Consider the following 14,258-nt stretch of genomic DNA (forward strand, 5'->3'; position numbering starts at 1 on the left):
CATAAATTCATATATATTTATATGCCCCTTTGAGGTCAATCTGTTGTCTAGCGTTTTTTTCATTGTTTTGTTCTGTGTTTTATTTTGGTGTGTGTGTGCGTGTTTGTTGTTTTTGTTTTGAACAGAGGTTTTCCATGGCTTCTGACATTAAGATTTTACTATATACAAGCAGCTCAGGAGTTGTAGGAATTAGACAGTTTAATGTGCTTTAGCGTACAGCTAGCATTTGATTCAAATTTCTACAATCAAACATTAAAAATAACAGCTGTAGCTATTTCCTACAATTCTGCATCCCCACTGATAGCATTAGTTACAACACAGTTGTAAGGAACAGGTTGCCTGGTTGAATAGGTTCTGTGTGGTGTTTTCATGGTGTTTTCACTGTCTCAGTATAAAGCTTAAGTTAAAAGAAAAACTGTTGCAAAATATAGGACCTATATGCTTTTAAGGCTGGAACTAAATTTAGCTATTTCCAATAGTTAAACAAACCCTCCCTTACACAGTTGCTATAGTAGTGCGGGTGAAGTTTTAATCTAGCTCCTTACAGCTGAATCTTAGACATGCTGTATGCTTAACTTTATCCCTTGTGCAGACTGCAGTTCCCAATGAAAAAAGTAGTGATTACTGCATCAATGTTTAATGGAAATTTTAGTCCTATGTGAGATGTGGAAAAGTAAGAATAACTCAGATTTAGATTCTCTACAAGAGTTTGTTTTAACTGCTGTAAATGAATAATCCTTTCAGGATTAGTAGCAAAACACGACGCGGGCAAGTCCCAGTAAGCCCTCTCATTGTTTAAGATGTTGGAGATCTTGAGACCAGATTATGAGGCATAACACAGGGATTCTCTGCTCTCCAAGAATACATCAATGAACACAGAAGAAACTTTTAAAAAGGAACTTTTATTCCAACTCTCCGAACTACAGGAATTTCTTTGTATTTGATTGTTCTCTCAACATTTATTTGGGAACTATGCTGTATACATGTATATATATATATATATATACACAAATATACATATAATTGGATGAAGTTGGGATTATTTATCAATGAAGTAGTAAAGATACTTGGAAAATCAAAGCACAAGAAGGTTTCAAGAGATGTTTGTGAGAGAAAATAATGGAACCAATATGGTAAAGTTTAGAAAAATTTATTTCTGTAAGAGAGCAGAATTTTTTAGAAGTCTTGAGCCTATAAAAATATATATATATATATATATATATTCAATTCTGCTTGTTCCATACTTTCTGGAAGAGAACAACTGACCTTAGTTTCAGTGAGTAGAATACAAGCACTCCTGAGTTTCATTACTAATAAAGTACCATTATTTTCCAGAAGACAACACATAGCATTTTTAATTGCAGCAGCATTTTAAAAATGTCTTTATATTGTGGTGATCTGAACTTGAAGGAGTTCCTTCATGTTAAGAGCATTTAAAATTAGGTCAGTACAAGTGCTCAGAAATAGAGGAACCCATTCTGCGTTGAAGTTTATACCCTGAGTAATCTCCTTTACTAAATATCACTATTCTGTTCAGTAAAACTATTTTAATCCATTGTTGAAATTCAGCCCTAGGTGGATTTTCTATTTCTGCATAAACCTGATGCTGATAGGAAGTGCCAGTTTGTGATTAGACAGAAAATTCTGTCCATGATACATAGATAGTAGCATTTGGCAGCCATTGTCATGCCAAGAATAGTGGACTTTGTATCAGATCCTTTTATCTCAGCTGTTCTGGTTACAGTCTCAACCAGGATGCTAGTTAATGCTTCTTGGGGACATGAGCACCTATCCAGTAGGTAATGTCCTCCGGGTGCTAACTCAATTTTACACAAGCAACTTAACTGCCATCTTACTGTAATGACTTTCTATCACTGTTGACCTGGTCTTGGTTCAGTTCTCTTACTATTTATCTTCACTGTAATAAACAAATTAGTCTTCTCGGTACAGTTTACTTAACTTCTTCTCAAAAAAACACCTTCTAAAAGTCAGGTGGCAGTAAAAACAAGTGCCTGGTAGAGATGAACTCTGTTAGAGACAAGACTTTAGTTTTATAACTTCCTTAATTTACTCAGTTAACGTTTGTCAAGAAATTTCAGGGTAATGTCTTAAGGTCCACTTAAAATTCACAGCGTGAGCAATAGCATATGGGACTCTACCTGGTAAAAGCTAAAGGCAATTGTTTCCTTTTGAACAGAAAAGCACAAGAAAAATATTCACTTATCTGAACCTTTGGGGGCATCTTGAGCTTTTCTGTATTCTCCTATTACTATTTAGATTAGATCTGACTGTGTCTCAGGTTTCTGTATCTGTGCTCCTAGCAAGTGAGCTATGCCTCTGAGGAAAATCCTTTGTTAAAAATGGTGCGCTGTGACAGGACAGAGCCTGTCGTATGTATTGCCCTTTGTAATACCTAGGATGTATTCCCCTTTGACTCTCAGCCCATGTTGCTTCATCAGGGTCTGTCCATGAGCCAGTTTCTCATGCCATTGTTATTTCCCCAAGTTTAATTCTGCAGATATGGCCATTTCCAGTATAGGTGGAAGCAGAGGGTAGGAAAAATCAATTCTACTCATGCCCTTTGCACTCTGCTGTTGAGTCCCTTAGATCAAAACATACACAGAAGACATTTTGGTACAGATTAAAATTTGATATATTTTTTTTTCCTATTACCCGTTCCCCTCCACCTTTGGTGTCATCTAGGTAGAGAACTATGGGCAGAATAGATTATTTTGACACTTTTTTTAAATAAAAAAGGATAACATACAGTGTCAAAATTGTTAAATGCTGTTTTCTTTCAGGTCTCCTCAGGCCTACGTTAATTGTTAAAATCTCAGACTGTTGGCCAGAACATTCTCAGAGTAGAACCAAAGCCCACGCTGTTTCTTTCCTCTGCCAGTATGCCGTACTTCTGCACAGCAACATGCTGGAAACAGGGTCCCAGTATGGATCGTAACACTTTTAAGTCAGAATATTCAGGCTCCTTGCATATTATCAGATGGATCAAGCAGTGCTTTTCCAGTGCTTCAGGGCAGCTTAAATATTTTCTTGAATGCTTTACAAGGCATAATGAAATTTCTATCATCATGCCATTACAAATCTTCACTAAGCATAAAAACATTTGGTACATATTTTTTTAAGCCAAGATTTAATTTTAAATATCTTTGCCTACTTTTTTTTTTTTTTAACCAAACATTGTAACACAACAATGAAACTTCATTAAATACAGTACCTTAATCATGCTGTGGGGCATTGAATCAGACATCTTGAAACACAACTAAAATACTTAAATGGATTGCATTTTAAAAATCATCCTATGTAATAATGTGGCTCTTTCTTTTCCTGCACCACCCCCCCCCCCCCAAAAAAACATGAGAAACCTAGAAAACAACTAATGTTAACTATTTTATTACTCTCTTATGTACCTGAACTGTGGCTATGTATGAAGTAGAAGAAAGAATCACATTCCCAGGGCTGTCAAATCTACTGGCATATCACAATAATCCCTGTATTATTACTGCAATAGATGGAATATGAAATGTATGTTAGCACAAATTATGGAATTCAGTAACAGGAAATGACGGCTACTGGTAATAGCATTAAACATTGAAAGACATTAATAAAATAGCTTATGATACATGTGCTTAAATTTATTTTTTTCAAATATTCTGTTAAAACAAAATGGTTTCTATTCTCCACATAGGGAATAAAAGATTGTTATTAGCTAATAGCAGTGGAAGGTGAAATTACATCAGATCTCTTTGCCTTCTGTTCATAATAAAAGCTTGCAATGTCAAATTCCATTGACATGTTCTTTCAACATCTCATGATAATATAAATGTCATTGCACTGCCCCAAAAGGGGACACGTTCTCCTCTTCAAAGACAGTATGAGTTAATTGTAAAATGCTCCTACATAAGAAAACAATTAACCTGCAGCACAGTTGAAACACTTTGAGGGTAGTATGACAACAGCTTTTTCGTTTATTTGGATTCAATTTAAGAAGTCTTTTTCCAAGATTTCCTCTATGGACACTACTGGTCTTTATAACACTGTTTAAATCTCTGGGTTAAAAAAAAAAAAGAGAGAAGAGAGAGAGAATCCTTGGATCAAGAAAACAAATCTGTCATAAACCCATAGGAAAAGAAAACACTTTGGTTTGAGCTTGTCCTATGGCTTGTTTACATATGATTTCATATATGATGCACTTTGATTTTACTTCTCTCATTGATGAAATAATACAGATTGCTTAGTAAAAGAACAAGTGCCCCCACAGGGTGCTTTAGGGTTGATTTGTTCCTTAGATACAGCAAAAAACAGGTTAAGACAAGCAAGTTGGGAAAGCCAGTATGGGCACGTTCGTTTGGTTGCAAGAGCAACCAAACAACTAGCAAAATAAATTAACTCCATAAATACTGTTCTTCCTTCACTGCCTCTACACTTTATTTCTTCTATCACCCATGCAAAAATTTATACTCAAGTCTTAATTTCAATTATTTTATATGGTAGATAGAAATGCATATTTTAATCATCTATCCTTTTTATTTATCTATATTTTATTATTATTATCTACTGAGAGATGTGTTTGTCCTTTACAGTACGAGAATAGGCAGCTCTTTTAAAAATGAATGGATCAATCATTGATGCTGATTTATTTCTAATAGCACATTTAAAGTAAATTGTTATGTGAGCTTTAAAGTATTATTAGAATACTCCAGTCTAATATAAAACACGACCACCGTTATAAAAGGCACATTAATAAACTACAGTTTCTCCCATAATAAATTATGTCTTTGCTTTTGCTTTTATCTGTGCTTAAAAACTATGTTTGAGCCTTAAAATCTTTTTTGTTGTTGTTGCTCCATGCCCTTTACAAGTCAACCTCCTCTGGAATTTTACTTTAAATTTCGGTACAAATAAATTGATATAATTTATCAAAAATCCTAATTCTCATCAATAGCATATGCTATCATTTTTCTAGTTATTCAATCATTTGACATTCACGTTGAATGCTGTGTTGCTGAGGCACATAAAGCACACTACAGGTGACACTACAGTAAGATTCAGCAGTATCTGAAATGTCTGAATTTATATTATGGTGCTCTTGAAATCCTCTGGTCCTTAAAGAAATTGCTAGTTTTCTCTGAAGACCAATTACTTCCTATAAAGTAGAATTTTCACAACTCCAAATGTCGCATATCGTACTGGGGCTTCTAATTCCTTTAAATAACATTCTGTACATTTTGGCATAATCTCACATTAATATTTGCTAAAGTACATAAGAACACAGCCACTTTCAGTCTTATTTTTTAGTTCCTTTTTTTTTTGATAAGCCAATGTAAAAATGGATTAGATGTAAAAAAAATGCAACACTGATTTTTTTTGTATGTACGTTTCGTCACAGTGATTTTTAGATTTTTATACATCTTTAATACAAATTATTTAAGAAAGAACAGTGTAAGAAGTGACTTGACTTTACAGATGTGAAAATGGAGCAGCCTATGTAAATGCTCTAAATATCAATAACTCAGGATAATACTTATGTTCTTTGTACTTGTACTCCACTATAACTCAAGGTGAAGTTTTACTATGAAAGGGTAGTTAACTGATCTAAATGTATGATTATAACATATATGAGCCCATTTCAATTCAGTACATTTGATATTTGAGTTTGTATGCAGATTTTTAAACACCAGTCTTTGTGACTGTTATGATTCATTTAGGTTCAATTGTGAGGGCAACTAGATATGCTCTTGGCCCTTCAGCCCAGATACACCATTTTGAAAATACTGTCACTTATTAGTTCTGGATAGCAATAAAATAATAACTGTTGTTTTTTGTTTGTTTGTTTGTTTGTTTTTGTTGTTGTTTGTTTGTTTTTAAGTGGACTCAAGGAAAAGATAGAGATTCTTCTCTTGATTTTATCAATCTTATTTTTTTTGTATGTAATAAAAACTACCCTAGCTTTTAAAACATCAAACTGCAAACATCCAAACTGTATGAGAAAGTCCAAAATGGTATGATCAATTTTATATAGGTATTATATAATAAAATATTGACATCCAGTGTGATGAAAAATGAAATAAATAGAACAGAAGAAACAAAGAGAACAAAATGTGTTTTTCAGTGAAATGGAGAAGAAATACCCCTTATAAACGACTTCTTTTGGATCATCCTTATACTTGAAGATTAGAAGGGACAGAAAGATCTGATGTTGTCCAGGAAACTGAAGAAAATGTCATTAACTACAAACAGAGTACAGGGGAAATACAGCATGCTGAAAGAACTCCTTGGGACTGAGGAAAAATAAATTTCCGCTGACTATCTGCATTTGATTTTTTCCAGGAAAGAGCCTGAAGTGGATGCAAAGGTTGCTAAATATTCCATTCATAAACCAGATGTCTCTTCTTCCTTGAGTTTGTAAATTTTGGAAAGCATTTTGTCCCCTGTCCACATTCAGGACTCTGACAGCATCAAAGACTTCTGCAGTCTGCATCAGTGGGAGGCAGCCTGAGCTTGCAGCTGGCACGGAGGACTTGGATAAAAGCCTAACTCCACTAAGTCAATAGCAAAACTCTCATCAACTTGACTGCAAACTGGAAGCTGGTGTCCAAATTATTACTCTTTGGGGGGGGTGGGAAGAGTTTGGCTTTACCTCTTGGATCAATTAGCGGACAAAAGATCAATTCACAGGATGACGTTGGACATACCACCTCACTTTATGATGATTTAGTTCTCCATTTCTCAGTTTAGTATGTTCTTTCCTATCCACCTCATTGAATTGATTTGAATTTCATAGATGAGGCAGGTTATGTAAGTGCAACTGTCTAGATCTCATGGGTATTTGCAGTAAGAACTGACTCACCAAGAAGTGTACATGCATGCACACCCACATGCATGCATATAAACCCTTCCCTCATTGTTTCTAACAGATAAAACTGCAGTAACGCATCCTTAAGAATGCATCTTTCTCCATTTTCAAATTATTGATTAAAAACTGATGGAATATGACTTCATCTTTTAAAGGTAATGAAAGAGAAATATGTTTTAGTAAAAGGTAGTTCAAGTTGTCTGGTAATAATATACCATTTTTAAGAGTGGAGAGCAATTATTGTTGTATGTATTTTCTTTTTAAGAGTAGGATACTGAAATCATAAGTAGAGGAAGGAATCTTATTTTTTTTTAAGTGAGCCATATGCTGCTCTTCACTATGAAGTACAAAGGGAACTAGAGCAAATACAATACGAGAGCAACAAAGAATAGCAAGAGAAATATTCTATGCTATTCAGAAATATGCTATTCAGAAAATCAGAAAAATGAAGAATTATTAGCTTTGCTATCAATGAGTAGGGGTAGATTTCCAACACAGAAGTATGCATTCCTTCTATGATTCCAGCAGAACCAATCATGCACTGTCTGAGCACCCAAAATCCTAACCAAGCTGAAAACAATTCACAATGATAATTGGGTATATTTCATGAATAGAAAACATGCAGCAGTTGTTGGTGTTTCTCTGGATAGTCACAGAAAATAAAAAGGTAAGGAGAGAGGACATAAACAACATACTGTTCTTGTAGCTTGAAACAGTTATTTCTGCTCACAGTTGGCCTATATTTGGTCCTTTGCTTTGCATGTGAAGTACAATGTAAACATAGAATAGCAGATAAGATAACAGTGTAGTGCCATGTAACTCACAACCTAAAAGAATTGCTTACCTTTCTATATTGTCATTAACCTAATGAAGTAAAAATATATCAGCACTAGCAATGTATAACCCAATCAAAATATATTTCCCTCATTTTCTTTTTAAGTATACATATATAACACTTCAAAGTGCACAGTAACTCTTAAAGAATACCATGCAGTTTTGAATTTTAAAGTATTACTATGCATAAGTTAGCAAACCATACGTTCTCCTGCTGAAAAAGCTGACATATGCAGTAAGGTCATCTAAATAAACATGGTAAAAGATTAAAAAGGGGGAAAAAAAATCAAGGACCAAAACAGCCAAAGTTTTTCCGAGGCAAGTTCATTTTCTTACATAAGACTATACTAGTATAACAGAGACCCCTGCAAAGTCGTCTTCTGCTTGAGAAACTGTTTTTCCTCTTATAAAATTACCTTTTACAGATATTATCAGAATACTCCATTCTCAGAACAAATTGGCTCAAGACATAATAAGTCACTGAATATGTGTTCCAAAACATTACCATGTATATGTTGCTAGATTTACAGACTCCAGATTTCATTGCGTGTATGTTTATAGGTTGGGATTTATCAGAAATGAGGATAAGAATTCTTATGTATATACATTATACAATAATTTGTGCAGCACTTTCTGGTATTTTGGAGTCATACGTGTAGGGTAACGTTTAAGAAACAGTGGATGTAGCAGCACTGAAATAAGAAAAAAACATTTGCATGTTATCACTATATTGAAAACCTTTACTGATTCAAACCCTCTGATGGGCTACTTGCATTAACATTTTCAAGACAGTTTAAAAACAGAATTATTCACGTGCAATTTCAGGACCTGAATTCAAGAGAAGAGTACACCTGAAAATAATGGGAACTGCAAAGATTCTTTGGAGCAAGTCAATGAATGTCTGGTTTACGACAAGGACATTTAACTCTTCATGAACATTAACCTGTATTTTTATTTGCACTGTAAAAACCTAAAGGGAAATGTATTCTGTAAACTAATTGATTCTTTTTTCACTTTATTAACAGTTTTGTCTAGAGAACAGACTAATACTCTACCTTACAAGCAAAAGTGAGACTCTTATAAATAAAACTAAGTACACCTATTAATCATCAAAATTCCTTTCACATTTTCAAGTCATTATCTTACATACCATGAATTCCTTCTCTACACTGAAACTTTGACACTTACAGTCTAAATCTTAAATTGTCGCTGTGAACATAGCATATTATCAGACTGTATGAACCTTGATAATGCACTTCTCTTTCTTGCTTTTTAGTTCTCTATGTGTCAGCTGGAGTGTAATTTATCTACTGATTTCTTTGTAGGAGTCAAGTAACTGAATCACAGAAATTCTGAGCTCTTCTTCAAACTCTGCCCCTTATTTCCTGTGTGACTTCAGACATGTCCCTTAATCTTTCTTGACTCCATTTCCCCTTGTAAAAATATCAGCTGTAAACCATTCCCTTATTTTTCCTTCTTTCACAGAGATGACTGCTGTTCTCCCACCCTTACATATTCGCTACTGAAATACAGGCTGAGTTAGAATGCTGCACTGCAGATTACAGATATGTTCATGCAGAAATACCTGAGCTAGCATTAACGTAGGTATCTCAGGTGTGGCAAGCAATTACAACTAATTACAACTGCATGGGAACAAATCTCCAAGAAAGAGCATGTGAGCCAAAATCTACAGCGCTGCAGATTCACTGCCAGAGGTATTTATCTATATTTAACAAAGAATCAAACTGATTAGGCCACTATACTTAAAAATAAATACTAAATATACAGAAATCTGAAAAACTGGAGTATAATCAAATATTTCTAAGAAGATTTCAAGAAAGACAAGAGAGACCTAGCAGAACTACATGAATGGACATGAAACAGAACAATGAAAAGTTCTGCTTAAATATTCTATGTATGATTAATAGCATAGAAATTAATATTAAAAGGCTGTTTTGTCTATTCCATGAATGGTGAGTATTCATCTCTAGTTACCCCTACATTGGAATATAATGCAGAAGCTCATGGAAAGAAAAAAATTAACACGCACATCTTGATCAAAGACTGAGAAGCCTAGGAATATATTGTTCAGAATAAAGACAGACGATAAGGAAACAAAATCCACAGTATTTAAAGGGTAAAATGGAATACTTCCATGCTCTTTCTTATAATTATAAAAAAGCACATTTACTAAAGATGTATAGTAAGAGAAAAATGTATAAAAATCTAATAAGAATAAAGCAATTTTAACAGCCTTCAGAGGAACTCACTGTTGAAAGATATCATTCAGGCCAGTAACACAAAGAAAATTATGTCTCGTGATAACTTAGGCTCTTTTTTACTACTATCTTTTAGAATATCACAATTTAAAGCATATGCTGACTATTAACTGTTAAAGTCAGGAGGTAAAGTAGTTCTGGAAGTAGCTGCCATAGGATTTTTTTCTTCTTCTACCTTCCTCTGAGATATGCGGCATTAGGCATTGTCAGAAACAGAAGGCTATGACTAAAAAACTAGGAAACTCGTTTACCATGGTAATGTCTTTACACTTGATATACAAATACAAATGTAATAAAAATGTTCTTGAGAAAATTATTGTGCAATTCACATTAAGACAGTGCCATTCTAACAGCAAAATTAGAGAAGAAGGCTGCACATATGAGCAGAATTTCCTTGTAAGGAAAGCTCCAAGGGCAGAGGATAAATTAACTCAGAAGTTACTTCTGGTTCTGCAGATTTTACTAATTAACAAGATCTTTGCATACTGAATTTTCACAGTCAATCTGCTAGCATTTCTTTTCTTTTTTTTTTTTCTTTTTCGCCTGCATCTGACACCACAGCTAATCATCAGAACAAAACTTCAGTCTACATCTGACAGTCACGTAGGCTGGCAGGCAACGTACAACATATTCTTAAAAAAATGACCCCCTTTCCCTGTTGTTTCATTTTAGTGGTTTACCCTAGCCTGAGAAAGTAGAAAGAAGCATCTTACCAGCAAACAGAAAGTTGAATCTTGTATTTACTCTTGTTGTGAACTTAACCTTCTTACATTTTCCTTAACTATAAAAACAATTCGTTTTCCTCAGTCATCTTATCTGGCACAAAAATGTATCAAACACATCAGAAGGTTTATTGAATAGTGCTGAAAATGATTTTTGCAAACTTTAAAATGAGTGGAAACCCAAAGCAATTAATTATAACTGCATTTTTTCATGACAATGAAATTAAAGTAAATATTCCAAGTACTAACAAGAACTAAGGTAGCTTCGAAGTGCCATTTCCATGGAAAATCTGAATGAAAATCCAGTATAAATTCTAATTAAAACCTAACCAAGCTAAACTCTGTATCTTACCTAGATTCCAATTAAATGTGACAAATTGAACACTTGACAGATTTCAATTCCAATTCTATTTCCATCAGACTGATCCATAAATATTGAAGATTACATTATCAGAATTTGAACAATACAATTGTGCTTAAAATAGTTAAAATACAAGTGGACTTAAAAATCTTACTCAAATGTCAGATGTTACATATATGGAGGAACAAAAGTACATTCTATCCTGTTCTGTCATTATTTATAGATTATTGGTAACAAAAAATTTCTGGAGGCGGATAACATCCAACTGTTGAAAGCTTGTTTTTTTTAAATGTGACACAAAACTCCAAAAGTCTGTAGAGTATAATTTTCATCACAATGTCACCCACCTTTCAAAGGTCTCAGTTCAAGGTTTTATAAAGGAGAAGGAATCCTTGATTACTATATGCAGGTCGTGCCATACAATAATTTTTTCATGATACTTTTGATTCCAGTCAGTTATTCATGTAATAACACTTTTGTCTATATGTTTCTAACTATTCTATCTATACAATACTATTTTTAAAACTGAATCAAACAAGTTTATCCTACCAAATATAAGTTATCATCTTTGAAAAAATCAAAGTAATGTTTAAAATACTTCAATTACTAGAATGCATTGCCAGATTCAACATCAACTAAAAAACTTAAATAAACTGGTTTGCTTTCATTTTTCACACCACTCAAGCATTTTGCATTTTCAGTTACATTTTAGTAAGGTGGTTATTTTCATTGGCTACAGAATATACTGAAAATTATGTTCAGTTGTTGCTCTCCAGTTTTTCCCATACAGTTAAGTCATACTAAATGTTAACACACTTTCTGAACTCAGAATTTCAAGTCCAGCAATCAACTATATGGCTATATGTCTAGGGAAATGAACAAATTGTTTAGTTTGATTTTCTTAACCAAAGTCTCACCACAAAACAGACAATAAAGTAATCATCCTATTTTAGGGTTAATGTCTAGAAATCTTTTTTTCTGCCGTTTTTCTTGTAGTACCAGTATCATTTTTTCCCGTCACTCACACAGAAAAAGTAAACATAAAGAGAGATATTCATACAAACAACCAAGTAGAATACATATACACACACACTTATACATAACCTAATATATCTTATTTTTAAATGGATAATACCATCTTCTTTTTCAATTAATTGATCATTTATTGGGGGAATATACATTATAAGCAATTGTAGAGTGCTACAGACATTCTTCAGTCATTTATACTAGATTTGGCATTATCTTACCATGGAAAACAATATACCTTTATTGGGTAAACATGTCTATCTCAGGAAAGACAGAAAATGAAGAACAATTAACCAGAGCTGTAATCTCTGAAAAACTAAAACATGTGCTTATCCAAACTCATTCAGTCAGTCTATACCAGAAAATACACCACCCCTCTTGAGTATACCCAATAATTCCAATTGGATTAGCAAACCCATTATTTCATTGGTTATCAAAAATTTGTACACTTTGACATACAGTAATTTATTTTATTGTTTATGGACAAATCAAAACACAATGAAGTCAGTGCCTGACTTCATAAAACTTTAGATGAAGGCCAGTAAGTGGAGTGCAGTAAATCATTCAGGGTTTATGAAATATATTTCAAATTGAAAAGATTTTTTTTTAATCTAAATAGTTTTAGACAGAAAAGAAGAAATTTAAATTACTTTTATTTTGTAATTGATGAAAAATTACTAGAGCATAAATAAGGAATCAAATTTTTCCCCTTCTATATAAATAGATACTGAATTTGAATGAGATGTTCTAAAAATACTGTACAAAATAAAGTGAAGAAAAGGAAAGTAACATCCTTCTTTTCTAAATAATGAAGAATGGACTTGACACTCAGTGTTACTTTGAATACAGGCTATATAGCATTTTTGGGGAAAAGAGAATTCTCTAGAGTGGGGTTTTTATATCCTACTTTCTTTCTGCTGACGCTGGACATACTACATTCTGGGAAATTTCCTAAGTAGCTGTTGAATCAAAAATGGAAGGAAAAGAAGTTATATGGTATTTTATCTAAAATGAAAAATATGGAATTTAATTCAATTACCATCTCCCCGGGCCTCTACTAGTATTTTGTCAATGTTTTAACTGCTTCTGCAGTATAGTTTTTAATACATGTAAAGAGAAAAAAGTGCTGGGTTTATTAGTAGTGTTATGTTTCATTAATTTGTGTATCTGGATTTTAACAAACTTTAAAATAAAATAATTACAATTTAACTATTTAATATATTTATTTATTTTTAGGACTGACCTTTCAAAAGTCTACTTAGTATCACTTGCTAGTGAGATTATGTGTGTGAATGTTGTGTTTGCCCCTACCATTTTCCATATGCTCTGCCTCACCAACACTGCCATCCGGCGTAGTCCTTTCGTAGTTGTCCTCTGGGAGTGGAAGGGCACCCAGTCTTGGCCCTGATGAACTCTTACTGCTTGGTGTTTCTGACTCCTCCAGACCGCTGTCATAGCAACTCTGCAATGACCCTTGATGTGGGTCCTGAGGCTGACTCACAACAGAAAACGTCACTCTACGAAATGGCTGCAAGAGAAAAGATTCTGAATGTCACTGAAAAGTTCAGTCTATGAACAACTGATTCTCAAAACATGACTTAAGCAAACTAGTATTTCAACATTTATTCATTAAACAATTTTGTCTAATTTAAATCAAACAGTATGTACAGTCCTTAAAAGACCACTGGACAGAGTATCTGGGGTCTTTTAGTGTCATAAACAGTCTAGAACCATCATGCAGTTTTGTATAGACTCCTTTCAAGCAGCTGCATAAGCTAAGCAAACTATTTTACGATTATTTATAAATTCTGTTCAGTTTCCCTTACTCAATAGTAATAATTTGAATGGAGTTTATATCAGACTGCATAAAAGTACTTGACAGTATGTATAAGAGGGTATGGGTGGGTATAAATGCTCACAGGTAAACTATATTGTGGGAATTGGCAACATAGTAACACATCCATAAAGCTTCTTTAAAATCATTTCTTGTGGTTTTAGAAGCTAGTTGACACCAAAAAGTTAAAGCGGGGGGGGGGGGGGGGGGGGGGGGGGCGGGGCGGGGAGGAGAGAGAAGGGGGAAATGGGAAGGGAAAAAGAAGCATGAGTTCAGTCTCTTAGCTTCTTTGCCATAAAATTCAGTGCCTGGAGATAGGGTGTGTTGCCAG

The 14,258-nt window shown here is 33.8% G+C and overlaps 1 protein-coding gene across 1 annotated transcript in view; it reads right to left on the bottom strand.

Moving 5' to 3' along the window:
* PCDH7 (protocadherin 7) overlaps positions 1-14,258 on the bottom strand; it is a 283,101-nt gene that overhangs the window by 132,547 nt on the left and 136,296 nt on the right. The window contains exon 4 of the mRNA XM_080588867.1: positions 13,405-13,621. Within this exon, the coding sequence (XP_080444993.1) occupies positions 13,405-13,621 (217 nt within the window). The remainder of the gene's footprint in view (positions 1-13,404; positions 13,622-14,258) is intronic.

The sequence above is a fragment of the Anser brachyrhynchus genome (assembly GCF_964034855.1).
Source record: "Anser brachyrhynchus genome assembly, chromosome: 4".
Taxonomy (NCBI): Eukaryota; Metazoa; Chordata; class Aves; order Anseriformes; family Anatidae; genus Anser; species Anser brachyrhynchus.